The sequence below is a fragment of the Brachyistius frenatus genome, unplaced genomic scaffold (assembly GCF_029030835.1).
Source record: "Brachyistius frenatus isolate BFR_SWC_R1_liver_20210118 unplaced genomic scaffold, ASM2903083v1 Contig_325, whole genome shotgun sequence".
Taxonomy (NCBI): domain Eukaryota; kingdom Metazoa; phylum Chordata; class Actinopteri; family Embiotocidae; genus Brachyistius; species Brachyistius frenatus.
Genome location: NW_027210924.1, coordinates 262501 through 289823, shown reverse-complemented (window position 1 = coordinate 289823; position 27323 = coordinate 262501). Strand labels below are relative to the sequence as shown.

The 27323-nt window shown below is 45.6% G+C and overlaps 4 protein-coding genes across 4 annotated transcripts in view; 2 read left to right on the top strand and 2 right to left on the bottom strand.

The window, feature by feature from the left end:
• Nucleotides 1–761: 761 nt before the first annotated feature.
• On the bottom strand, nucleotides 762–7130 carry plaub (plasminogen activator, urokinase b). The gene is made up of 12 exons (XM_069723374.1): nucleotides 6315–7130; nucleotides 6020–6222; nucleotides 5845–5935; nucleotides 5663–5767; nucleotides 5401–5554; nucleotides 4653–4750; nucleotides 4258–4299; nucleotides 3966–4164; nucleotides 3735–3886; nucleotides 3227–3367; nucleotides 2261–2409; nucleotides 762–2153 (listed from the first exon to the last, which is right to left on the bottom strand). Exons 2-12 carry the CDS (start codon nucleotides 6083–6085, stop codon nucleotides 1959–1961), a joined length of 1392 nt encoding a protein of 463 aa, XP_069579475.1. The 5' UTR covers nucleotides 6086–6222; nucleotides 6315–7130; the 3' UTR covers nucleotides 762–1958.
• Nucleotides 7131–7885: 755 nt separating this feature from the next.
• On the top strand, nucleotides 7886–18847 carry hid1b (HID1 domain containing b). The gene is made up of 19 exons (XM_069723369.1): nucleotides 7886–8009; nucleotides 9271–9420; nucleotides 10252–10422; nucleotides 11810–11932; nucleotides 14202–14308; nucleotides 14547–14663; nucleotides 14866–15091; nucleotides 15173–15229; nucleotides 15304–15444; nucleotides 15714–15804; nucleotides 15922–16073; nucleotides 16505–16583; nucleotides 16660–16824; nucleotides 16900–17130; nucleotides 17549–17676; nucleotides 17752–17835; nucleotides 17931–18022; nucleotides 18139–18297; nucleotides 18413–18847. Exons 1-19 carry the CDS (start codon nucleotides 7944–7946, stop codon nucleotides 18474–18476), a joined length of 2403 nt encoding a protein of 800 aa, XP_069579470.1. The 5' UTR covers nucleotides 7886–7943; the 3' UTR covers nucleotides 18477–18847.
• Nucleotides 18848–18856: 9 nt separating this feature from the next.
• Nucleotides 18857–22023, bottom strand: LOC138635741 (proton channel OTOP3-like). Its single transcript, XM_069723371.1, is given in 7 exon segments — nucleotides 18857–18968; nucleotides 19338–19562; nucleotides 19641–20518; nucleotides 20603–20757; nucleotides 20841–20899; nucleotides 21443–21579; nucleotides 21659–22023. Coding segments are annotated over 6 exon segments (1755 nt in total). The 5' UTR covers nucleotides 22014–22023; the 3' UTR covers nucleotides 18857–18968; nucleotides 19338–19391.
• Nucleotides 22024–23025: 1002 nt separating this feature from the next.
• Nucleotides 23026–27323, top strand: part of ush1gb (Usher syndrome 1Gb (autosomal recessive)) — a 4772-nt gene continuing 474 nt past the window's right edge. The window contains exons 1-3 of the mRNA XM_069723372.1: nucleotides 23026–23355; nucleotides 25139–25571; nucleotides 25992–27323. The exon at nucleotides 25992–27323 is cut by the window's right edge and continues 474 nt beyond it. Of these exons, the coding sequence (XP_069579473.1) occupies nucleotides 23192–23355; nucleotides 25139–25571; nucleotides 25992–26807 (1413 nt within the window). The 5' untranslated portion in view covers nucleotides 23026–23191 and the 3' untranslated portion in view covers nucleotides 26808–27323. The remainder of the gene's footprint in view (nucleotides 23356–25138; nucleotides 25572–25991) is intronic.

Here is a 27323-nt window from a genome sequence, read left to right as displayed (position 1 = left end):
GTCTCCGTCTCCGTCTCCGTCTCCAGAGCACCATAACAGATGACAGGTGAAAACAGCCGACGTATCTCAAGACGACGATGACTCATTTCAGACGAAGGCCGAACCGTCCGGACCGGTTCGTCTTGAGAGAAAACGTCGTGGTGGGCGGTGATGAATTGTGTTTTTGGGTTTGTTTTTCTTGGATTCACGGTCGGTTTTTTCAACGGGGGTTTAAAAGTGTCGCAGCATCGACATAAATTAATATAACACACCTTTTTGTTAAGGTTGGGACGAATGAGGCGTTTCTCTGTATGTGCAGCCTGTCCGAGCTTGCAGCGACCGCAGGTGAGGTGGCTGAAGAGTCACCGGTCCAACATGATTATTCTGAGTAGCCGAACGGGTCTAAGGGCCGAGGGGCCCGAGGCGTCACGCATCCCCTGATAAATGTCAACTGAAGACAAGCAAAACAACTATCAGACGGATAAAACGACAACATATAGAAGAAAATGAACGTGAGAAGATGCAAAACAACTAGAAAAGAGACTTAAAATGAGCACAAAGACATTCAGAATGACCATGAAGGGGATTCAAAATGATCACACAGGGATTAGAGACTAGAAATGATCACAAAGGGACTCAAAATGACAAAAATGATCACAAATAGACACAAAATGACCACAAAGGGATTTAAAATGAGTCCAGTCGCAGTTTGACCGGTGATCATGACGTGAATCTACACGTTGATGAGTGATGCAGCTTCATACATTTTCACCAGCGGCCAATCAGAGTGAAGAAACCACTTTATTTACATTTTAATCGACAAACACGGGACGTCCTGTCAACAGTAACATCATCTGTGGGCCACCTGATGCTGCTCGTTATATTTTCACCACTTTAGCGCCATCTAGTGGTCCAATCAAAGCAGCTGTGAGAATAAAGACAAGTTTGTAGGTCGATGTTTTACTTTGAGTTTTTCTGGCCTCGTAAACATTTAAATTCAGATTAATTTTACTGTTTTAACATCAACACTTTGGTGGATCAGAGGGAGACCCTGCAGTCATGAAGGATGAAGAGTTTGATCGTTGTGTTTTGAAGTAAAGTACTGGAAGTTAATTTGACCACTAGATGGTGGTGAAGTGCTACAAATGAAAAAGGATACTAACACAGGCCAAACAGATGTAAGCTTTGATTCAACATGTTTCAGTTCAAAAGTTGTTGACATACAAAATAATTCAACATGAAAAATATAAAAGATGCACAAAATAATGGGATGCAAACATCTAATAATGTAAACAACACAAACATCCTGACAGTAAAGCCTGTACACTCCAAAAAAAATAAAAGGATTATTTCCTTGATATAAGACAATAATATTTATAGAAAACCAGTGAGGAAAAGTTACAAAAATAATCTATAAAAATATAAAAATCTATCTATCTAAAAGTAAGACAGCACCAGTCCAAAGTATATTTTGTGTATAAAAAAACATGTATCCATGCAGGAAGCAAAAAAGTGTAAATAAATCTGTTTGTCGTTCACCAACACGACCGATGGTCTCAATAAGATGGAAGAAATTCCACATTAACTTCTGACAAGTCAAATATTGTTATTTGGTTCCTACATAACTCCCTATGTGTTATTTTATAGATTTGATGTCTTCAGTTTTGTTCTGTACTGTAGAAGAAAAAAAAAAACATTTCACGCCGTAAAAGATAATATTTCGTAGCTATTCAGAGCACCAAATACCAAAATACCACAGAACAACTTGAATTTTAATTTAAAAAGCATAAAATTTTGCACTCAGGACGAATGTTTTTGCACATTTTAGACAAATAAAATACTAAAAATACTGGCAGAATAATCTGATTTGTTGTTTTTTTGCCAGCTTTGATCCTTCTACGGGATTTGGTAATAAAAAAAATAAAAATATATAGACATTATATTTAACTGCTGAATGATAAAAGGGATCCACCAACATCTCATTTCTGAGGCAGCGAGTCTCCAGCTGTGACGGAGGTCCGACCCGTCTTCTCCTCCATCCAGCGGTTGTAATTGGTCACTCTGGTGTAAACGCCGGGTCTCAACTCTCTGGCGCAGCCGTCGCCCCAGCTGATGACTCCGAACAGGAAGAGCTTGTTGTCGACTTCGCACACCAGAGGGCCTCCGGAGTCGCCCTGAGGGGACGGAAAATGAAACAATCAACGACACGAGCGGCATCACAGAAAAAAGAAAAACCCAACTAACTGAAACACCGAAGTCGAGTTCAGACGTGTGCAAATACCTCGCAGGCATCCCGACTCCAGTCAGGACGACCGGCACAAAACATGTTGTCGGTAATCATGTTTCCATAGTAATCCTCCTGTCGACACACTTCATCGGCGATGAGGTTCACCTGAGCCTCCCGGAGGTACTGAGACTTGTACCACAAACCTGCAGAGAATAAACACTGTTAATAAAAAACACAGAAGAAGAAACGCAATCAAAGCAGGAGACTGTTGATTACATTTACTTTTTTAAGATGCATTTCCATTTTAGGGAAACTTTCTTTCATCTCAGCAGGAAATAATGTGTTTTTCATTCCATTTACTAATCTGGAGATTGTTTTCATGACAGATTCAGATTTCATTTTCATAATAATAATAAAAAGTTTATATACATACATAAAAAGTAAGAGATAAATTGGTTTGAAATAGTGAGCTGAACAGTTGAAAGATAGTATTTGATAGTTAGCTAAAAGTAACAAACAGTTAGATAATTTTACTTAATAACTTGTTTAAATAGTCAACACGAGCTAAAAGTAACTTAGCTGAAACTAATTCATGAACTAGTTAACTAGATGTGATAGTCAGCTAAACATGATTGGTACTATTAACACTTTTAAAGCTAATGAATAAATATTTAGTTTAAAGCAATAAATAGTTTCCTAAAAGTAATAAACAATTTGCAGTAAGTGGTCAATTATAAATAGCCAGCTAATGATAAAAGGTTGAAACAAAGCTAATAGCTAGCTGAACATAATGATTTAAATGGTTAGTAAACAGTAGCTAAAACTAATGCTAATTCTTCATACGTTCTATACCCAAAAGTATGCGGACACACATGAACACTTCAGAGTCTTCTGGTACACTGAATGAAAATGGAAAGTCAACAGTTAAACGCTTTTGTTTGGGCTGTCGGTTTAACGTTCGGTCGTCCACATACTTTTTGCAGTCAGCCGTAACGACATCTCTGGGATGTCTTTCCTCACCGTGTTTCTCTTTCCCGTATCCGGTGATCTCACAGGTGACACCTGGCTGGAGGCTCTGCTGAGGCGGCGGCAGGCAGACGGTCTTCACCACGTCGCTCTCCTCCGCACAGCGACCTTCTTTGACCTTCAGCTTCACCAGAGCTGCGAGTCAGTTAACAAAGGTCACTGCTACGACTGGATTATAAGCATCTAAACTGCAAAAACAAACTCGAGAGAGTCCTTGAATCGTATGTCAGTGGCTGGATGGTTAAGATCTGTAGCATAAAACTGTTTGATTCATCGCAAAAATTCCCCAAAATAGTATTTATAAATGCATGAACTCCTGAAGATGTTTTTAAAGACAAAAAAAATCTTGAATTTCTCAGTTGATTGTTTGAAATTGGAGACTTTTTTTTTTAGATTTGTACGCCGTTTAAAAGAAAGAATTCCCCCACTGGTTGATTTTAATGGCTTTAAATTAAGAAAGAGTTTGTGGGGAGTGTTTTGCAGTCTGAAGACGCGTTCGCACCGATGTCGTTGTTGAAGTTCCCCTCGCTGTTGTTGAACCCTTCGTGGACGATGATCTCTTCCACCCTGAACGTTTGCTCCGCGGCCGGGTCGCTCTCGTTCAGGGCGTTTTTCCCCAACGTGACGGAGAAGCGCTGCGGTTTGCTGTGAGAGCTGAAACACAAAAACAAACTCAGTCCGAGTCATTTCTGAGCACCTGCTGCGATTACAATAAAGTGATGTCACTTCCTACCCGTCGGGGAAGCAGTGGGCGGCTGTCAGGACCCAGCAGGCCGAGATCAGACTCCCCCCGCAGCGGAAAATCGTCTTCTGGGATTTGCTGTGCCAGAATATGGCAGCGACCCACGGGTGGGACTCCACAGTGGCAACGGCTCCACCCACGATCTTCATCTGCTTTCTTCTGGTGCGCTGGCCACATGTCTGCTCTGCAGCTGGGGTGGGGGCAGAGGGGGGGGGGGGGGGACTACGGTCAAAACCGTGGCACGGGTAAACATGAAAAGGGGAAACATTGAGCAAGGACTCACCTGGCTTTGACTCGGTGGGTGCAGGAGAAGGTGCAGCTGGAACTACAAGATCAGAGAGGATTTTTAACACCGATGAAACATCTACTCTGGATAAGAACATTAATTTCCGTCTAAAAACACTCCAAAATCAAACAGCACTTTGTCTCTATGAATGAGAGAGAATTGGTAAAATGTCTCTTTGTTCTCTTCAAGTCAAAACTAAGATCTTATTTCCTCCAAATCCAAACTGATGTGACTCAACTTGTTCTAAAAAACCACAAGTCCACCAAATCTGATGCAACAGAAATGAAGCTGCATTCACTTCAGTCACAGTTTGAGTTAGCGTGTCAAACTCTGCAACATTAACAAAAGGTGACTTCGGTTGTGTTTTAACGAGATACAGAGAAGAGACTTACATGTGTCAAACCTACAACGGTGAATATTACAATACTCCCACACCAGCCGCTGGTTTCTCCAAACGTAACACCACGGACGTTGTCTGTACTGAAGATTTCTGAAGGAAAAACAACATTAAAGGCGTCAAACTACCGACGTTTCAGCACAATGGGTTTGAAATGAGAACAATAAGTGAAAGGTTGCAGTAAGTGACGGCCTCTGGAGAAAACAGCACTGAAGACAATCAGATCAAATCACCCTCAAACAGTCAGCAAATTAAGCGTTCACTAATCCTGGACAGTGATTTTCCAGCCGCGTCCCTCCCCAGACAGAAAAGTCATGACAGTGAAGAAACGTCCTCGCCCCAAGTCTGACCTATATATTTCCCCGTGTGGGCTGATTTCAGCAGCAAGATGATCTCAAACCAAAACGGCTCCAGATGTGGAAATAAGATCGAGAGTCTCGCTGCATTTATATGACTTCATAAAAAGTTTATTTTTTTCTTGCTCCAACTGACAGAGAATTCAACTGTTTATCTGAAAGGTGAAAAATATACTGACAAACTATATAAGTTAACTGTGGTTCATATAGCTCAAACTAATGAATAAATTGTTTCAACAGTTAGCTTAACAGGACGGATAAACGGAAGTTAGCTGGAGTAGTTATCTGTAACTGGTTTAAATAATTAATGCTGTCTAAAAGTACTGAATAATTTAAATAGTTAGCTAAATAGTGAAGAACAAATGGTGGTGTTGGATCTCAGCCCACCTGCAGTAGTTGTGCCTCCCTGAGTGGACGTCTGAGGACAGGTAGCGCCTCCTGGTGTCCGAATCCCACTCCACACACGTCTTCCCGCTGACCGACGTAGACGCCGAGCCTCTGTAGTACAATCCGACGCCCTCCAAGCAGTGACCGCTCTTCACTACGGAAACAGCAGGACGGTGGGAGGGTGAGTAAAAAAAGAAATAACAAAACAAAACATGGAAAACTATGAAGGAAGCTTTGTTTTTGTCTTCAGCTGTCTTCTCACCTGTTTCACAGCGTCTCCCGTCAAAGCCGTCGGCACACAGACAGAACATGTGTTCGCCGGTGGTCAGGGACGGGACGGAGGAGCCTCCATTCAGACAGGGAGCTCCTACAAAATAAAAGCATCATCTTCACGCTCAGCGGACAGAAACCAGAGAGCCTGGACTGATGTGGAGAGCTGCTCACCTGAACTTTCAGAGGAGGAGGACGAGGAGGACGAGGAGGACGAGGAGGGCAAAATAGAAAATATGTCTCTTCTGTTTTCATTCAACAGACCCTGAAAATATAACAAAAAAGTCAGATAAACTCTTATAAAGGACAACAAATAGCAGATTTCAGTGATAGAAGAGCTCTTTACCACCTCGACTGCGGACAGAGCTGCCAGCGTGAAGACCAAAACACAGAAACTCTTCGTTGTCGTCGTCATGTTGCTTCAGATTGAAATCCAAACTGTCTGTGCGTGAGCTTGCTTGGAGAAAAGCTGTGTGCAGGGAGGAGGCTGCGTCCTGATTGGCTGACAGCTGGCTGGCAGCTGGATTGCAGCTGGATGGCCCGCCGGATTCTCTGTGAAGAAACATTTTTGTTTTTGCGGGGCGAGTTGGATGATTCACTGCTGTTAATCCGTGTCGGTAATTCTCAGGAAGCGTTTCAATAACTCTGATGGGTGTCGGAGCATGAAGACGTCACATCGGACCTGCAGCTGTTTACACGCTGAAGTTTACGGATTCTGGAATTAAAAGAAACGTGAATCAGGAATAAAACATGTCTGTAGTTGTCTGATTATCATATGTTGGTGTCTACACTCCCGTCAGAATCATATGTTGGGTAATAGAGGCTCTTCGATGTCCTAATAATAACCACATGAAGTCTTTCAGACCCTTAATGTAAAGGTCAATATATTATGTGTTATTTACCACAATTTTTCACTTACAGATACTAAATGTGGACTTTGCTTGAAGAATACAAAGTAATAAACTTAAAAAAACAACGTAAAGAATATATAAAACTAATATATTCAGAGAAGATTCAGACCTCTTCACTTTAAGCACACTTTATAGAGCTGTTTGTTTCATTTTGAATTGTTTTTTTTATGTTTATACAAGCAATGTAAAACAAGTGTTTTATACAAGCAATAAAAAGATCGCAGATTTATTCATTCAACAGCTAAACCAGCGTAATTTCCATTTTGAGCATAGAAAAAAAATAATACCCACTTTGCAATATACAATCTGTTTTTGAAGTGATATAAGATTCAATTAATTCAAATTACATTACATTAAATTAAAACTAACAAAAATAAATATTTACTGAAGTAAATTTGAAATCTGATTTAAAATAATGATTGGTTTTCACTTGCTGTTAAATGATCCTGTTTTGTAATGAAGTCAGAGCGTCCCATGATGCATTCACTGGATGTCACTGCTGCTCCATGAACACCAGAACTCATTTAACCGATGATGGGTCCGTCCACTACCCCCCCTCCTCCTCCTCCCCCCCCCCTCCCTCCTCCTCCTCCTCCTCCTCCTGTGCACATTAACAGGCACTAAGGGGAGGAAAAAAACAAATGTTATTTCGCTGCCACTAGGTGATATAATGATACAGGTGATGATGATGATGTCATGATGACGTGTTTCCAGTCGTCATACCTGCACCTGAATCTTTGTCTTCTGTGTATATAAGAGCAGATTCCTGCAGTAAAAAACGTGAGAAAACATGACAGCAAATATGTGCATTAGGATCCCGGAAGTCGACGAGTTTGGATCCTGGTCTGCTGCTGCTGCCTTCAGGAGCCGTCTGAATTATTACATTTCTGTAAGAGACGGAGAAATAAAGACAGATCTAGATCAAAACAAACAGCATACAGTATTTAATATCATTAATTGTCATTATTGCAAAGGCACTGACCTTTAATGTAAATGTGTTTTTTCTAGTTTTTCTTTGTGAGGGTTGTGGGTACTTTTAGAGTTCTACCAATCCTGTAGAACTTTTCACTTTATCGTGGATTGATGTAGGCGATATCTGAGTATATGCAGGTACAAGTAATTTAATGTATTTACGAATATATCACAAATTATCATAATATTTATTTATTTACTAATGTGCAAACGAATAATTAAATACACTTCCATAAAGAGAGAATTATTTAAAGCATCGATTAGAAGTAGCAGCGGATATATTTGGCCTGAATCGCAAGTTTCCGAGCCGCCCCTGAATGCATCAGGAGCGCGGCGCGGCTGTGAGGTGGATGAGGGAGATTATCCCTCTGAACGGATCCAGGAGGCAACATGGGAAACACCGACACCAAACTGCACTTCAGGAAGGCGGTGATCCAGCTGACAACCAAAACACAGGTCGGTCTCTGGTTTTTATCTTGGTTTTTTTTTTACTCTTAAACACTGCAGGTGGAATAAAGACACGTCCGCTGAGCGCGTGCGTCTGCGCACTTAAAAATGCAGCCTGCGGAGATAAAGTTGGAGTGCCAGATGGTCGCATGGAGAGCAGCAAACATCACAGCAAACATCACAGCAAGTGCAGGAAAAAACCTGTTTGCAAATGAGGATTTCCCCAAAAAATACGCTTCAAAATATAGATTTTTTTTTTTTAATTTTTAATTTAAAAAAAAATAATTGTGCAATTTCGGGGGTATAAAAAACACTCGTTTTGTTTCACTCCTTAGAATAACGTGAACGTTCAACATGTGGCCTGAATAATGTTCGATTGAGCGTCAGTTTTCAGGCTGCAGGTGTTTTTAAGGTGAAACTAACGACGCCTTTTATCAGCCTGCGTCAGAGTTGTGTTCAAGTTCCAGCTGCAACGTCAGCCCATTAATCGATTAGTCAGTCGAGACTAAATTAACCAGCTGCTATCGATGAATGTTCTGAGTCATTTTCAAGCTAAAACAGTAAATATTTCGACATTTAAATCTGCTGTTTTTCAATATTTTCTAAAAATGGAAGACCAAACTAATCATCAAATTCACCAATAATAATGATTAATGTTATCTGCAGCCCTAATGTTACTTTTTAATATCATACATGTTGAATTCTGGGCCATTTATGTGCAGATTTTCCTGTGACTGTTAGATTTGAGACATTTAGAGCACAAACGATTTGTTGATTAAGTGATTAGTCAAATTAATCTGCTGCTATGTGGATTTTTAATATTTAATATTCAATATTTTGACATTTAAAGCAGCTGTTTTCCACTATTTTCTGATTTAAGACCAAACTAATTAGCTAATTCACAAATAATCTAAATAACTGATAGCTGACGCCTTAATGTGTCATTTATGTGCAGATTTTTATTTTTGACATTTAGAGCTGAAACGATCAGTCGATAAAATGATTAGTCAGCTGTTAGAAAATTAATCAGCTGCTTTGTGGAGAATCGATAAATGTTTTGAGTCGTTGTCAATCAAAAGTCCTGATGATATTTAACATTTTGCTTGATTATGATTAATATTGGAAAAGTTCAGTCTTTGTCAGACAAAACTAGAAAATGAAACTTTAACTTCAAAATGAATAAAGGATCTCAGCGTTGGAGCTGCGGTCACATTAAAACTCCACCGTGCTGCGTTCAGGGGTCGCCGTGACGTTGTTTCCTCTCCCGCAGCCCGTCGAAGCCACCGACGACGTGTTCTGGGATCAGTTCTGGGCCGACTCCTCCACCGCCGTCCAGGATGTCTTCGCCCTGGTGCCGTCGGCGGAGATCAGAGCCGTCAGAGAGGAGTCTCCGTCCAACCTGGCAACCCTCTGCTATAAGGTAACCCCAGTCAGTTTTCTGCTTTCAGAGGAAAACCTGCGACAGAACCAGACTCGAGAGGCGGGCGGCCGTCTGCCGCCAACAGTTTTGGTTGAAGGGAGAGCAGAGACAGAAAAGAACAGCATGGAGAGCCAGAAACCTGTAGCACAAAACTACAGGAGAGAAGACAGGAAGTTAACACGATGCAATAGTGGCCTTTAAAGACATGGAGAGTGAGTCGTAAAGGAGCACGTCTGATTGGTTCCATCGGATTAATAAAGCTGCGTATCATCTGAAAATGAGGTGAAGATTCATGCGTGCAGCTTCCTGATGATATTTAGTTTTCCTGAGACAAGATTGTGTAAAGTGAAAAGTAAACGGTCCGAGTGTTGAACCCTGAGGAACTCCACGACTGCGTTTTGGTTTGTACGAAAGAGTCGTCGTTGACGTAAACGAAGTGGACCGACAAAAGACAAATAAGGAAGTTTGGAACAAAACTCTGTTGTGGAAGCAGGTTCTGTTAAATCTGCTCACATGAACCCGTTTTATTCCTGAATAATATCGCCGCTCCGGGCAGCCGGGATCTCCCGTCTGTTGTCTTTAGAGCAGCTTCTGTCCATCCTGGAGACGGTCGGAGACGAAGGAATGCAGATGTTTGTTGTTCCCACGCTGTGAGCGTAAAGGTCAAAGGTCATTCATATAAAGACACGACAGGTGAAGGAAAAAACCCTCCAGGTCTTAAAGGAAAGCGCCGTTGTTAGACGTCGTTGACAAAATCAATGTCGGCTTTCTCTTTCTAATGAATCCGTCCTCATCATGTCTCGCATCGTGACACCGGTTCTCCTCCGTCAGGCGGTGGAGCGGCTGGTTCAGGGCTCCGACTCCGGCTGCCCGTCCGACCGGGAGCGGCAGATCGTGGTGAACTGCACCCGCCTGCTCACCCGCATCCTGCCCTTCATCTTCGAGGACGCCGACTGGAGGGGCTTCTTCTGGTCCACGGTGCCCGGAGCCGGCAGGACGGCGGTACGAAACACACACACACACACACACACACACACACACACACACACACACACACACACACACACACACACACACACACACACACACACACACACACACACACACACACACACACACACACACACACACACACACACAGTTCGGAGGACACGAGGTGTGACGGCTCGTCACCGCTCGACGTTCACTGACGGTTTTACACTGAAAAAGCTGCTGATGCTGCAAATTAAATTACAAAGTTCATCCAACAGTCGTTGAAATATTTAAATCCCGATCAAACACACTGCTCAGCTGTCACGGTCCGTTTACCTTTTATTCAGACGATGTCGTTCCTGAAACAAATAATAATCTTTTTTTTTTATTATTATTTACTTTCAAACACATTGAGGTCAAAGTTGAAGAATAAACTTTAAACTGGGACGTTTCAACACTTTTTACAAATTAAAAGGCCGATTAGTTTGAATCTTGTGCTTCAACTTTTTTTTTTTTGTTGCATTTTTTTTGCATCTTTTTAAAAAACCAGAACAGAACAGGTGAAGGTGCAATTGAAGGGATTTAAATTGTCCTGTGAAGGAACTGTCGTCGGCGTCTTGGAAGCGGCGACGGAGGGAAGCGATCCGTCCGCGGACGGTTTGTGGAGTTTAAACGTGCCGACCGGAGGAGCTTTGATGTCCCGTAATAATCTGCAGCGGTTAGAAGAGATGCTGCCGTCTGATTCTGATTCTGCAGCGTAACATGAGACTGCTGCTGCGGAGGAGGTCTCTGTCCAGAGCCAGCCTCCCCCCCACCTCCCCCCACCAGGGTCTCTGGTTACCTGGTCTTCAGGGGACCGCGGTCCAAACACTAACCATATTGTATCCCCCCTCCCCCCTCACCCCCCCTCCTCTTCCTCCTGGCCAGCGGTTGAATTAAGGAGGGATTGAATGTCCCTTAATGAAAGTTTGGGAGGTGAAGCAGCAGGAACCGACTGATGGACTCCGTTTGTGGTTCTGGAGGGAAAAAAAACTGGACTTGATTTGAAGAGAAGAATTTAAAGAAGAACAGTAGAACGACAGGAGGAACTAAACGATGGAACTAAACGATGGAACTAAACGATGGAACTAAACGATGGAACTAAACGATGGAACTAAACGCACGACTGTGAGCGTGTTTGTAGTTAAACGGCTAATTTGACCGTCAGATTCACAAAAATGTTGTTTGATACGTCGGTGAACTAGCTCCCATGTTTAAAGGGTGCTAGCATTAGCATATTAGCTCAAACAAAAAGAAAAAAAACATTATAAAAGCAAATTGGTTGGTTGCATTAAAATATATTATGTAAAATGTCGTGATAAAACAACCTCAAAACAAACAACACATTACAAACGTAACTTTTCTCGTCGTCCTCCAGCGTCTGGACGAAGACGCCGACGAAGACGACGCTCGGCCGCTGGCTGAGTCCTTGATGTTGGCCGTCGCCGACCTGCTCTTCTGTCCGGATTTCACCATCCAGAGCCACAAGAAGAGCGGCCCGGTGAGTCCGCCCACCCGCTTCAGAGCCCGTAGCCTAGCTTAGCATAAACACAGGAAGCTAGCCTGACAGAATACACGTTTGCACATAAAGTCGGTATCATTTACACATTTTAGCTTGTTTTGATTAGGACATACAAAAAAAAAAGAAGAAACGTATAAGTGACCGTTGTTGGTTTTTAGGGGGAAATACTGGACAGATTGTCAAAGTACCTTTAATATGTTAACGCTAATCACAAAATCCAGCTGAGAATGTCGTTAGTATTTATTATTAGCAGTAATCACAGTTGTTTTCCTTTTGTTTTTTGTTTTTTACCTCTGGCTATAGCGAGCTAGCTATTTCCATCTGCCTCCAGTGTGTATGCTAAGCTAGGCTAACCAACCTCTGTTGCTCCTGCAGTCTCTTCCACAGTATGAAGTAAACAGAATTAACTTCAGCAGCGTGTTTGCTTTGTTTAATCCCTGAAGCTCCAGCAGAGTCAACACTTCACCGCTCGTATAAAACAGGTTTCTATTATTCGGTCGGTGCCGTTATCTCCTCCCGAGGCGGTCGCCGGAGTTAATGAGTGACACCACGTGAGCTTGTGTTTGAACAGGGCGGACACGTCTCGGCAAAACACTCGTTTCTGTGGCAAGAAGGTGGAAACTGTCCCGCGGCTGTCGTTGGTTACCGTCGGCCTCGTTGGAGCGTGAAGCACGAAAAACACAATTACTGGAAGGAAGCTGTCGAGCTTTCACTTCCCTCTCTGAGGATTTCTGGTGGTTTGCAGGTCGAAAGGTGTCGTTATTGGCTTCAAATATATCAACCGCCGTATATTTCAGGTATTCGTCTGCTGCCTCCCAAAAACACTGCAGCTGAATTCATTTTCATTCATCAGAATTTAAAGTTGGATGCAGGAAAAACAGATATTTTCCTACACTTGGCAAATTAAAACTTTCTGCATGAAACAAGCTTGAGTTTTTTAAGTGTTTTTAAAAAGTCAAGGTTGTATATAGTTTTAAAGTCTCTTCTCTATAACGTCAAACATGGTGTAAAAAAAAGAAAGAAGCAAAGTTAAAGGTTCGGAAAAAATTTATCTGGAACCATTAACTATCTTTTTGTTTTGTATTGTCCCGCCCACCGATAGCTGTAACCTGACTGCACCACAGGCCTGTCAATCAAACAGACACGCCCCCAAAAACAGGTCTTCTTGAATCTTCTTTTCTAATGAATGAGGGATTATTTTCAGATGGACCTCCAGAAAACTAAGAAGAAGGAGTGACTTTAGCTAACAACACCGAGATAACTGATGGACACATTTTATTCACTTTGGATTTGATGAGAGAAGTTGAATGGGAGTCTATGGAGCCGGAGGCTTTTTGGAGCCGACCTCTAGTGGCACTCGCTGGTATTGCAGCTGAAGACACTTCTGCACACGGAAGCTACGAACACTTTTATATCCAGTCTGTGATCCTATCGTGTGTTTTGGTCTTATGGCGTCATTGTAGTTGGATAAACCTGATGGGTCATAAGAAAATGAAGTCAAAAATCTGTTGCACAAAACCACGTTAACCGTTTTAGTAATTTAGCCTTTTTTCTCTTTATTTAGTTTAAAGTCTGAAATAACTCAAACAGACGACTTCAGAGCTCAGTGGGTTCAGTTTGACCGCCAGTAAACTCGTGGCACGGTGCGCTTCGCTATCAGCTCACCGACGAGGAACAAACGGCGGCACCTTGTTGTCACGTGTTCCTGAAGCTGCAGTTATCTGTGCCGAGGTGTCGCACGCAGATATTGTCAGCCGAGTACTCGGCTTTGTCGAATCACACGGCAGAAGGAGGTGTGAACACGTCTCGTGGCTCGCTGCAGACCTTCACAGAGTAAATGAGGGTTTAAAAGACTATTAAATGTTGAATATTATGCTCATTTAAGATATAATAAAGTCAGGTCAACACTGCTTTTTCTTTTTGTTTGTTTCCTCTCTTATTTCCTGGGTGTCATTTACTATCCATGAAATGCATTAGATGCTTTTTTTAAGTCGGTCTTGTCTGCATTAATGCGATCTTAAAAGCCTAATATCATAATTCTTTGTTTTTTAACTGCTACAAAACACTTTCTTTGTTGTTGCTTATTTTGCTTATAATTATTTTTTTAGTCAACAAATTGTCAAAAATGCCCAACAAAGACGAAATCAGTCCGAAACTGAAACATTTGAAATCTGAATTAATAATTAGACACAGAAAATCATTAACGGGACATAAGTGAATATTTTACTAGCAGTGGTTTCCTCTGCAGGACAGGGCTGAGGACATGCGGTCCATGGACAGCTGTGAGTACATCTGGGAGGCCGGCGTGGGCTTTGCTCAGGCTCCGCCTCTCAACTACGTCCACGACCTGAACAGGTGAGACCGGACTGTTTTCAGACAAAGTCTGAGACTTTTAAAACAATTTGAAGTTGCTATAAAGTGACACAATTTTCATCTAGTTTGATTATACAAAGGCTTTTCTCATCTGGAGGCGACAGGACAAGAATTGTTGTTTTTGCCTTTTGTAGAATATTTATCTGACGGATAATTAAATGAAACTCTTTAGCGACGTCGATCCCTCCTGTGTGATCTTGTTGTTTTTGTGTGTTTTCAGGACGGAGCTGCTGAAGTTGCTCATCACCTGTTTCTCTGAAGCCATGTACCTCCCTCCTTCGTCTGAGAGTAAAACCATCAACCCCTGGATCTCCTTCTTCTGCTCCTCAGAAAACAGGTTTAACATTTGACCTACTTAAGGAGGGAAACTGCACTTTTTACACAACTACATACGTCTTGAAGAATGTTAAATTTGAAGTTTACATAAAAACATGTAAGGAGCTCGTAAAAATAGATTTTATTACACAAGAGTTTATAAAATAGGTCTCTACTCAGTAAATGTGAATGAACAGCGTCACTGACCTCTAGCTGCCTTTCAGACACGCCCTGCCTCTGTTCACCTCCCTGCTCAACGTGGTGTGCGCCTACGACCCCATCGGTTACGGCATCCCGTACAACCACCTGCTGTTCTCCGACTACCGGGAGCAGCTGGTGGAGCAGGCGGTCCAGATCCTTATCGTCACCCTGGAGCACGAGGCCGGCTCGGCCGCCGGCACCGCCCTGCAGGCGCTGGACGCCTCCGGAGCCACGGAGGCGGAGTCAGAGGTGACTCGGATTAATAACAGATTTATTGTCTTTAAATTTAAAGCACTGATTCAGATGTAAAATTTTTTATTTTTTTTTCAGCCTCCTGGACCCAACAACCTCTTCGTGAATTATCTCTCCAGGATCCACAGAGAAGAGGTGTAGTGAAATATGCCGCAGATCATTTATCAGGCGGTACGGAGGGATGTTTACGTGTCTCCTCTCTCCATCAGGACCTGAGCTTCATCCTCAAAGGTCTGGCCCGGCTGCTCAACAACCCTCTGATCCAGACCTACCTGCCCCGATCCACCAAGAAGATCCAGTTCCACCAGGAGCTGCTGATCCTCTTCTGGAAGTTCTGTGACTTCAACAAGGTGCCGGGGATTTCTTTTGCTTCTTTGTGATAGTTTTACCTCATTTTACATCTCTTAATGGTTCTTTTATTCATTTTGTGAATCAGCTAATGTTTTTGCATGTGTAATATGCAGAGTATTGAAATGTTATAATTTTGTCCTGAGAAAAGTGATACTGGTTCTTGTGCATAAATTTACTCACTCAAAGTTCAGCTACTCAGCTGGAGGGCATTAAAATCCAGTGAACTACATTTATAGCTTTAACTCACTCGTGTTTTGTGTGTTTTTAGAAGTTCCTCTTCTTCGTCCTGAAGAGCAGCGACGTGTTGGACATGCTTGTTCCCATCCTCTTCTACCTGAACGACGCCCGAGCGGATCAGTGTGAGTCGATCTGGGGGAGACAGATTCAATCATAATACCTGGTTCACGCATTTTAGTGTGTGTGTGTGTGTATGTATGTGTGTGTGTGTGTGTGTGTGTGTGTGTGTGTGTGTGCAGCTCGGGTCGGCCTCATGCACCTCGGCGTCTTCATCCTGCTGCTGCTGAGCGGAGAGAGAAACTTCGGCGTTCGTATGAACAAGCCGTACACGCTGCGCGTCCCCATGGACATCCCTGTCTTCACAGGGACGCACGCCGACCTGCTCGTCGTGGTGAGTTCACGGGCGGGTTCAAATATTCTAGTGTTTAATTTCATCTACGAAAGGCACATTTTGTTGAAGCATCTAAAACTTCTTTAGTTGTTTGATTTATTCTGAAAAGTTTGACTTTAAAGTTGATTTGATTCGTAATGTTTTGACTTTATTCTTGAAATGCAAAATATTATTATTAATGTTTTTTTTTCTTACCATAATGTGGCCTTATTACTTTCCATTTAAATCTCTATTAAAGATCTGAAGTTGCATTATTTTTCATTAGTCGGACGTGATCATTTCTGTTTAATCATCTTAATCTTGGAGAATATTTAATTTTCTCTCCCTAAAAAGTTGTTTGCTGTCAAATATTTTTTCCTCTATAAATTAATATGTAACAGCAGTCGCCACGATAATGATTCCTTTTTTTTTTCTTCCTACTTCACGTTTAGATCTTCCATAAAATCGTCACCAGCGGTCACCAGCGCCTGCAGCCTCTGTTCGACTGCCTGCTCACCGTCATCGTGAACAGTGAGTAGCACCGCTGCCCCCTGGTGGAGGAGCCGGAGAGCTGCGGGGCCCCTGTGACGTGTTGTTTCCTCCGCAGTCTCGCCTTACCTGAAGAGCCTGTCCATGGTGGCGGCCAACAAGCTGCTCCACCTGCTGGAGGCCTTCTCCACCCCCCCCTTCCTCTTCTCCGCCCCCCAGAACCACCACCTGATCTTCTTCCTGCTGGAGGTCTTCAACAACATCATCCAGTATCAGTTCGACGGTGAGACGACGCAGATGTGTTTGAACTCCTCGCTGCGACGCGTCACAGTTGAACACCTGAACTCTCCCCCGGCAGGAAACTGCCACCTGGTGTACGCCGTCATCCGGAAGAGGAACGTCTTCCACCAGCTGGCCAACCTGCCGTCGGACGCGGCGTCCATTCAGAAGGCCCTGCAGAAGAAGAAGAACAAGAAGTCGTCGGGCATCTCCAGGACCGACTCCACGGAGACCGAGTCCATGGTGGGCTCCAGGCCGGCGGTACCGGCCGAGCCCGGCACGCTCAAAACCAGCTTAGAGGCGACGCCAGGTAGGAGGTCCGATCGGTCCAAACACACAAAGGTTCAATGATGTTCATTTAAAAAAAAGAACAAAGGTAATTTTATGAGTTTTTATTTCGTAAAAAGACTGAAAATCTATCAAATATTAAACCAGGTTAGGTTTTGGAAGTTGCTCCCTTTCCTCCCTCGTGGGACGAGTCAGGGACCTTTTTTCACGTCGGTGAATATGAGCAGGCAGTTTCAGGCTTGCTGTTTCCATCTGCTTCTGCTAAGCTAAGCTAACCAGCTCACTGACTTCAGATTTATCCGTCAGACGTGAACATGGTGTCGAATCTCTTCGGTGACTTCACGTCCAACTCTCCCTGTAAAGCGTCTTTATGACATCATCAGCCGTGCGCTGCAGTCTGATCTTGAAGGTGACCCAGATTGTGTGTCGTGTTGTCTCAGGGATCGATAAGATAACGGAGAAGTCTCGGGTGAGCGAGGACGGGACGCTGGTCGCGGTGTCTCACGCCGACTCCCCGCAGACGCCCGCTGACGTGGACACCGAGTCCAACTCGGAGAGAGACCGCGAGGTACCGCCGCCGACAACCCCGCTCTGATGTCCACGCGCTTCTGTCTGCAGCTCATGTTTTTCGCTCTGTCGTCAGGGCGACCGCGCCGAGTCGGAGGCGGCGAGGAGTCGACTGTCGAGCGTCTCGTCGACGGCGCCGTGGAGCGCCGACCCGGACTGGGTGAGTCCGTCCCGCCGCGCCGGTTCCTCCGTCTTTACTTCAGACCCGTTTTTCCCGCCGCGTGACGTCCTCCGTCCGTCTTCCTGCTCTTTAAGGTGTCGTCGTGGAAAAGCAAACTTCCTCTGCAGACCATCATGCGGCTGCTGCAGGTTCTGGTTCCTCAGGTGGAGAAGATCTGCATCGACAAGTGAGGAGGAGACGAGACGAGACTTCAGCTTCTGGTTGACGAGCGGCTTGTTTACCTGTAAACAAACGGCCTCCGCTCTTCTCATCCGGAGATGTTTTTTTGTTTTTGTTCTTCAGGGGTTTGACGGACGAGTCGGAAATCCTGAAGTTCCTGCAGCACGGCACGCTGGTGGGCCTGCTGCCCGTCCCCCACCCCATCCTCATCAGGAAGTACCAGGCCAACGCCGGCACCGCCATGTGGTTCCGCACGTACATGTGGGGGGTCATCTACTTACGGTAAACAAACGTCCGGTAAACAAACATGTAAACGTTGTGTTTCGCTTCTTTCTGCCGGTTCCGATTCTGAAACGACGACTCGTCTCTTTTCCTCTCCGGCTCTTGTTGCCGCTAGCAACGTGGATCCTCCGATCTGGTACGACACCGACATCCGTCTGTTTGAGATCCAGAGGATTTAGAGGTGAAGATCTTCCGGAGGAACATTTCACGTCTCGTTCTTTGTCAACTTATATAATATATATAATATATTTATATTATAAAACATCTAAATGTGTCCATAAACTGCCGACTTCACACCACATGGAGTCTGTAACACGAGTGTCATGAGCAGCTGAAGAATCGTCTTTAAATTTGACGCACTCATGACATTTATGGGACTTTTTATTTTGCCAAAAACCTCGACAACAGGAAGTGTCTGTGATCACACTCGCCGGTTTCTCGTTCACGTTCAGGTCAGACCAGAAGTATTTCGGACGGTGAAACGTGTTTTTCCTTCTTAAGGTGCTTCGGCGGATTCAACCTGAAAATAAAATAATGGATTCGACATCAACGTGCCAAAGAATGATTTAATTTGAGCAGGTTTACATGAAAAGAGAGAGAACTGTGTGGGACATGTAGATACTCCATGTGGTCGTTGATGTGCTGAAGAGGATCAGCAAAGATTTTAGGCACTAAAAAGTAAAAAAGAGGATGTGAAAAATAATATAAATCATAAATCAGGTCTTTTTGTTGTTGTTGTATTTTTACATGAGCATCATCTGCATTTTACATTCTCAACCCTTTACACATTTTATATGGATTTAATTCATAGACCTGCAAGCACAAAATTAAAAACTAACTCGGGAGTAAAAACAGCAACTGTAGCACCATCTGCTGGTCTCATTTTATAGCGTTCGATCCAACAGGTCTTTTCTTAGTCTGAAAGAAAGTCCATATTTCTGTCCACTTCACTCCCTAACAAGTCAGTAAAAAAAATTAAATAAATCAAAAGCTTTAAGGTCGCATTTAAATCTTAGCAAATATGTAATTAATCAAATTACCTGGAGCCAAGAGAAACGGGTTGTGGTCTGGCCGGCTGCTCGTCCGTCTCCGGGTCACGCGGTGATGAGCAGCTCCATCAGCGCCGCCACCGAGTGCATCCTGTAGAAGACGGCGAGCGGCTGACCCACGTTCACCAGGACGAACCAGGCGCTGAAGCCGAAGAAGCGTTTCCCCAAACCGTTCTCGAACTGCGGGTGGACGCCGAACGCAGGAATCACCCACAGCTGCAGCAGGAGAGGAACATTCATGTGTTTACATACGTGAAGAGGAAAAGAAAGTGTTTCAAGAACACACAACTTTACCACGATGTTGGAGAGGATGAGGAAAGCGCAGAGTTCTCGTGTGACTCTTTTGGTCCAGGGTTTTTTCCCATCATGCTCCTGGACAGCAGGGGGCGCTGATGTGTTAGCGGTCGTCTCCTCTGGTACCTGTGAGACGGATCATGTCGTAAATAAAAAGTTTTCTTGTTCACACGACGCTCTAAATAAAAACGCAGGTACCTTAAAGACGCCGGCCGTCTGCTTCTCCTGCTGCTTCTTCTTGGCGAGGAGGTTGGGGTGCCGGTGGAGGCCCTCGATGATGAAGATGTTCTGGAGGATGAGCTCCAGCAGGCTGAGGAGGGCGTAGGACAGGTCCAGGTCCTCCGGGGGCCCGCGGGTCCCCGCGGCCGGGGCCGCCACCAGGGAGCAGTAGGACAGGGCGAGCTGGCCGAGAGCCGCCGCCAGCAGGAGGAGCGCGTCCAGGCCCCGGGTGGGGTCGCGACCCCCGTCGTGAGCCCTCCTCTCCATCCTGTGGACCAGCAGCCCGGCCAGCGAGCACAGAGACATGACGGGCAGGACGGCGGCGTGGTAGCTGTAGAACAGGAGGAAGGCGGCGAGGCGAAGCTGCCGCCGCCTCACCCAGACGTGGTAGAGGACGAAGGAGGTCACTCCCGAGACGAGAGCCAGGGAGCCCGTCGCCAGGCCGACCGGGACCCCGCCGAGGAGCGCCGCACGCGGGGTCGGCCTCCGAGGGGCGGGGCGGTCCGGGCTCGTCCTGCGGCCCACGTTCTTCCACATCACGTAGATCAGGCAGCCGGCCATCAGGTAGAACTCCAGCTGGAAGGGATGGAGGATCTCGAAGCCTTTCCTGAAGGAGAGGCAGGCCGGTCGGGAGCGGCACCGACACCAGCTGGAGTTCCCTGCGGGCGGATGATCGGGAACGTAACTCGACGACGAGCCCAAACACACAGCCGCCGGACAGGAAAGAAAAGAAGTCAAACTACCTGTTAAATCCGAGCTGGCGGCTTCGGATGAGTTCGTGTTGCCGAACTGCAGCCAGCCTTCTTTTTCTAACTCGATCTCCTCGTGGATGGAGTCGTCCGTCACGCCGTTCAGCCACAGCAGCAGGTCACAGGAGAGCAGCAGCATCAGCCCGGACCTGCACTCCGTACAGGGGGCCGTAAATAAACGAATATCACCACGGCATGCAAATATGAATAAATGTGACCAAAACCTAACGACCTGGTGATGATCTTGTGTCTGTGAACGCAGTCTTTGGAGTGATGCCACAGTAAATATGTCTGCAAGAGAAAAACAAAAAAAACAGTTATTCACTAAAGACACATGAAACAGTAAAAAAATATTTACAAACTGCAAGAATTTAAAGTGCTGCATATTTTTTTAAATAAAAACTCTCAATGCGTCTTGTAAATCCCTTAAAGCTTTAATATTGGTCTCATTATTAACTAACAGCCTTATTGATTTCGTGTAAGTGTTCAGTAATGTTACACAAATTGGAGGCATTCATTTTCACATCTTTTTAAATTTGGGAAGATTAGACTTCATACTGACTCTTTGGAAATAAATAAATGTTGTTTTTAACAAACTTATTTGGTCAATGATATTAAATGTTACAGAGAAATACCTGTAAGATTTGAGGCCACGTTCTCAAACTGCAGCCTTTGGTTCAAATGAAGTTCATATGATTTGTGGTTCAGCACCTTTAATTTAAGCATTTAGATGTATATATTTTAAAGATGAATGTATTTATCCATCTCATCCGTTCAAAAACAGGGAAAAAAAAGCCTCCAGTTTATAAAAAAATAGAAAATAAGCGTCGTTACCTGCAGAGCGAGAAAAAGAGCCTCCATGAACGGAGACACCAGCGAGACGGCCGGCCGGCACTCCCTCACGCTCATCAGGTATCCGACCCGGCAGACGAGCAGCAGCAGGCTGAAGGCGGCGAACAGCAGCAGCAGCGCTGCGACGGCAGGAGGGAGATGTTAGAATAAAGAACATGCTGTGAAACCGTCTGTTTTTAAAGACCTCACGCGGCGTACAGATGGCGGGGGTTCCCCCGGCGTGGTGGTCCTTGTGCGGGCAGATGCCGGGCCGGTTCCGGGCCCGCAGCAGGTACCAGAGCATCCAGACCAGGCTGACCCCCATCAGCAGCAGCAGCAGGACCACCTGGGGGTCCCGGAGGCCGTCTGGGTTCAGGGCCCGGCCGGCCGTCAGCGCGGCTCCCAGCAGGAACACGTTCAGACCCAGCAGGCCGGAGATCAGACGCCTCGAGCCGGGAACCCGCACCGGCGCCGGGTCCAGCTCCAGGTCCTGGACCTGATGGACCCTAACGGGTTCATCGCTGGAGGGATCTGCAGAACCGGAGGAGGAGGAGACTTCAGGATCTGGTTTCATATTCAGTGTCACCTGGTGCTTTTTTTTTGGTCTTTTACTTTCAGTCTCTAAGTTTTCTCTCCTTTTGGCTGAAATCCTGTAAAAGCATGAATCTGAAAACGTCCCTATGAGCCTCTGATCCAGGTTCTCACCCTCCTCCAGGTGAGGTAACCGTCCCACCCTCCTCTAGGTGTGGTAACGCACCTCCTCCAGGTGTGGTAACGCACCTCCTCCAGGAAAGGCAGCATGTTTACTTTTCTCTCGGACCTTTTTCACAACCCGCCGAGCCGCTTCAACAAAGTGCTTCAAAAAGTCTTTGTCGTTCTGCAGGTGAGTTTCTGTTGAAGTCGCTGACATTAATTTACTTTGAAAGAGTTGAAAGGTTTTCCAGCCGGGCTCTCTGCCAGGAAAGTGTCCCGTTTGTGAGCCGGCAACACCAAGAAGCGACTAATAAACGGAGCCTCGCTCCCATCACCACTCTGCCTGATATTTAGTGTCACTGTCATCGGTTTGATAATTACCTACAGACAAAAATATGAGCTAACATATTAGAAAGGATCATAAAAAATTAGATCTAATTTAAAAAATATTAGATGAAATGTCAAAAATAAAACAAAAACTCAAATACATTAGATAAAAAATGATAAGACAAAAAAAATGGTAAAATTGTACCTTTCTTTAGAAATATTTCACCTGTTTAAGTCAAAGTTATAAGATAATTGTCCACAATATGAGAATAGAGGCAAATTGATTTTAAAAATTTAAAATACATGAAAACTGAAATAAAGAGTCCTCATTTTGAGTTTCTAAGTACGAGATGAAATGTCAAACATAAAAAAAAAGTGGTAAAATGATGTGTTAAAAATATGAATTACTAAGTTAAATTGACCAGATTAAAAAGTCACAAGAAATGATGTAGAATTAGCCCATTAAATGTAAATTAGGACTGCACAGGTGTTCCTAATAAAGTGGCTGTTCATGAAGGGGGACGGCCCCTGACGTCATCACGGTCCCGCCCCTGCCTGACAACCAGCACGCCTCGTGTCCGTCTCCTAGCAACCAGCCCCTCCGCCGCTCCGCGCCGCTGCAGGCCGTCCGGACCCGCCGCGTCCCGGACTGAACGTCGCCTCAACAAAAACCGGGCAGACCCGTCCGGTCCCTCCATGGAACCGAACTCAGAGTGAGCCCGAGGTGCCGCCATGAACGACCGGTACCACCGGGCGGCCCGGGACGGCTACCTGGACGTGCTGAAGGAGGCCACACGGAAGGAGCTGAACGCACCGGACGAGGACGGGATGACACCGACCTTATGGGCCGCTTACCACGGCAACCTGGAGGCGCTCCGGCTCATCGTGGGCAGAGGGTGAGTCCAGAGACCGGGACCGGGACCGGGACCGGGAAGTTCACTGAAAACAACAACAGGAAGCTTTTAATCAGCAGGTTTCTTTAAAACAGTCAAATAATTTCACTTTTCTTTTTACTGGAGAAGATTGATCCTCTTCTGGGTCAAAGTTTTTATTTCTATTTTATTATTCTGACAATACTGCAAGTGGAAGTAGACTCAAATAATATTTTTATTTATTTATTTATATATGTATGTATATATATATATATATATATATATATACATATATTTGTAAAAAAAAAACCAGTCACTTTTTGGGGAATATGACTTTACAAACATCAGAATCTTCTCACCAAAGACAACAACATCTTCACAAAAAAACAAAAACAAAAATGTTAAAGCTGAAACCAGAAATAAAAGTGCTCCCGCCTCCATCACTCATCTAATCAGTGCTGCGGGAGGAGACGGAGGAGACGGAGGAGACGGAGGCCTCCACATCCAAACAGCCTCATTACAGAGAAAGGTCAGCTGCACGCGAGTACCCTCCATGAAAGCGTGTGTGCTGATGTGTGATAACTGGTGTATTTAATCTCTCCGGAGCAGCTGATCCATTACACAGCAGAGCTCCTTTAATACTCTAAATCTGATTCAAGCTTCAATAAACCGCTGACGATACGATCTGCTCGCTTGGAGAGAAACCGGGATAATCGCACGGAGTCAGGAGTAAGTCTATCTTCAGGTGAGATAAGTTTGTAGGTAAAGTATCAGAGGGGACTTTTGTTTTTTGGTTTTAAGCAGCCGGGTCGGTGACGTTTTACCGCAGCAGATTAACAGCTGGTTTATGAGGCGTGAGGTGAAGCGGAGGGCGGCAGACGCTGAAAAGGTCACGGTGATGGAGCGACGGGCGCTGAGCAGGCGTCCCAGGAAGAGATCATTCAAAACAAAACACGAGTTTCACTGATTCTTTGTTTTTCTTGTTCAGGATGATTTCGAACTTTAAATTTACACCCAAAAAAAACCAAAAACACCAAATGACAAACTGGCAACATCAGTTCACTTTGTGGTAAAAAAAAAAAGTGAACTATTTCTAAAAATTGTTATGGTGCTTGATAGAGTGGAGATTTACATGCATATTTTAGCCTTTTAAAATGACACAATAAAAGGTGCTTTTTGAGACCAAACTTTAAAGTTTGCTGCAGCAAAGAAATTTCCCCTCGGAGATTAATAAAGTGAAATAAAATTAAAAATTAAAAAAATAAAGATGTAAATATAATTTTTCATTTTCTAAGCGAAAACCAAACTTTAAATTGAATTATTGTTTTGACACAACCAGTAATAGAAGAACTGAAACTAAAAATGATCAAATGATCTGAGCTGTTTGCGGGCTGATGGAGGTCGTGACCCCGCGGCCGTGTGGCGACGCTGTCGCTGGGCCCGAAAAAAAAACACTCCGGGTGTGGAGGGTGAATTATGCAAAGTCACCTCTGTCATGTTTTACCTGCAGCTGTTGAATTATTGATGGAGGCCAGGCCACGTGGGAGGAGGGGAAACAGGAAGAGGAGGGGGAACAGGAAGAGGAGGGGAAACAGGAAGAGGAGGGGGAACAGGAAGAGGAGGGGGAACAGGAAGAGGAGGGGGAACAGGAAGAGGAGGGGAAACAGGAAGAGGAGGGGGAACAGGAAGAGGAGGGGGAACAGGAAGAGGAGGGGAAACAGGAAGAGGAGGGGGAACAGGAAGGGGGAACCTTTAAGATAAAATGGAGTGTTTAAATTCAACATGGCGTCCGGTCTTCTGTCTCCAGAGGCGACCCGGACAGGTGTGACATCTGGGGGAACACGCCGCTCCACCTGGCGGCCGCCAACGGCCACCACGCCTGCCTGTCCTTCCTGGTGGCCTTCGGCGCCAACGTGTGGTGCCTGGACAACGACTACCACACGCCGCTGGACATGGCCGCCGCCAAGAGCCACATGGACTGCGTCCGCTACCTGGACTCCATCGCCGCCAAGCAGATCGCCCTGAACCCCAAGCTGGTGGGCAAACTGAAGGACCGGGCGTTCCGCGCCGCCGAGCGCCGCATCAAGGAGTGCGCCAAGCTGCAGAGGAAACACCGAGAGCGCATGGAGAGGAGGTTCACCAAGGAGTCGGCGGCGCCGGACAACCTGGACGCCATCAGCTTCTCCAGCTACGCCAGCAGCAAGTTCAACACCGTCACCTCCAACATGCCATACTCGCAGGTGGGTGATCTTTATGTTAACGTGGACGATGTTAGAGGATCAAAGATTACAGATCGCGTTGGTCATTCGCTCTAAATATGACCTGTTGGAGGTTATTTCAGGCCCGCAGGGACTTTGCTTTGTCGGGAATCTGCATCGCCTGCCCGTGTTGCTACGGTTACCACCAGCAACCCACGCGGATGGGTTTGGTGACGTCTGGACAAACAGAATCCGAGAAACAAACCCAGTTCGCCTGCAGTCTGAACGAAGCCTGAAACCATTCGGCTGAAGTCGAGATATTCTGGTGAAAGTTAGACGCGGTCGTAAGAAAGAAATCGTGTCGTGGAACAGAAGCGACTTTGACTCCGTCGAACACCTGAACTAATAATTCATAATCAAAGGAACGTTGGTGATTTTCAGTAACGGATGTTTCCTTCTCAGGCGACCCTGCATTCGACCGCCAAGGGCAAAGCCAAGATCCAGAAGAAGCTGGAGAAGAAGAAGCAGGTCGACGGGACGTTCAAGATCTACGAGGACGGGAGGAAGAGCGTGCGCTCGCTGTCCGGCCTGCAGCTCGGCAACGACGTCATGTTCCTGAAACAGGGGACGTACGCCGACCCCAGGGAGCGCTCGCGGCTCAACATCCGCGACATGTTCTCCCGCGACGAGGACGAGGACGAGGACGACGCCGTCTCCCGTGCCATGAGCGACCCGGGCCTCCACGAGGCCGCGTACTCCGAGATCAGCGCCGACTCAGGGCGCGACTCGCTGTTCACCCGCCCCGGGCTGGGCACCATGGTGTTCAGGAGGAACTACGCGAGCGGCGGCGTGTTCGGCGTCGGGCCGCGGGACGAAGGGAGCGTCGCGGGCAGCGAACCCGTCGGCCGGGCGCCGAACGTCCGCCTGCGAGGACGCCTGCCTCGACGCTCGCCCAGCTTCGACGAGGACAGCATCGGCAGCGGCCTCAGCCTGCAGGAGAGGAACCTGCCGTGGCAGGACGCCGACGTCGGGCCGGACGAGGACTTCGAGCCGGAGAGCGGCCCGCTGGAGACCTTCCTGGCCTCCCAGAGCCTCGGCGAGTTCATGACCCTCTTCAGGAGGGAGAAGATTGACCTGGAGGCGCTGCTGCTCTGCTCGGACCGGGACCTCACCAGCATCCACATCCCGCTAGGACCCAGGAAGAAACTGCTGGACGCCTGCAAGAGACGTGTGGACACTCTGGATGAACCGGAGGCCATCGAGGACACCGAGCTCTGAGACTCAGCATGTTTTTCTTCTGTTGTTGCCGGCGTCAGCGTCGGGTGACGTTCATCGGGGTTGACAGACAAGACAAGGTTGAGAGGACACGAATCAGAGTCTTTGTTGATATTAACCATAAATACAATTTATGAATTTATCAGTATTTCATAGACTGATGATGATTTTTTTTGCAGCTCTGAACTGAGAAAAAGTAAAAAGAAATTGGTAATAAAATGTATTCAGAAGCGTATTAATGACACGTTAAACTGTGAAAACGTGAGCACAATATTATTATCCACTTTTAATAAGGAGGAATAATAATACTGAAAACACTGACTCCACCGAGCGCTTTTATTTGTACCGACTGAACAGCACCATCTGGTGGCGAGTCGACAGAACAACATGAGGTTTACAGCTACAAGCCGTGTTCGTAGCATTACACAAGTCATATATCACGTTTTTTTTTTTTTTTCGTATTTAGAGAACAAACTACCAGTCCGGAGGTTATTCATAATGATGCTTGTTCCATGTGGT

What these genes read in the sequence shown, in the direction of transcription:
- hid1b (XM_069723369.1), top strand. Translation starts at nt 7,944, where the DNA reads ATGGGAAACACCGACACCAAACTGCACTTCAGGAAGGCGGTGATCCAG. An exon ending in ACTCGGAGAGAGACCGCGAG is followed by an intron (nt 17,677 to 17,751) that starts GTACCGCCGCCG and finishes CTCTGTCGTCAG; the next exon opens with GGCGACCGCGCCGAGTCGGA. An exon ending in GAGAAGATCTGCATCGACAA is followed by an intron (nt 18,023 to 18,138) that starts GTGAGGAGGAGA and finishes TTTGTTCTTCAG; the next exon opens with GGGTTTGACGGACGAGTCGG.
- plaub (XM_069723374.1), bottom strand. Translation starts at nt 6,085, where the DNA reads ATGACGACGACAACGAAGAGTTTCTGTGTTTTGGTCTTCACGCTGGCA. An exon ending in CAGCTCTGTCCGCAGTCGAG is followed by an intron (nt 5,936 to 6,019) that starts GTGGTAAAGAGC and finishes TTATATTTTCAG; the next exon opens with GGTCTGTTGAATGAAAACAG. An exon ending in GGGAGGCACAACTACTGCAG is followed by an intron (nt 4,751 to 5,400) that starts GTGGGCTGAGAT and finishes TTTTTCCTTCAG; the next exon opens with AAATCTTCAGTACAGACAAC.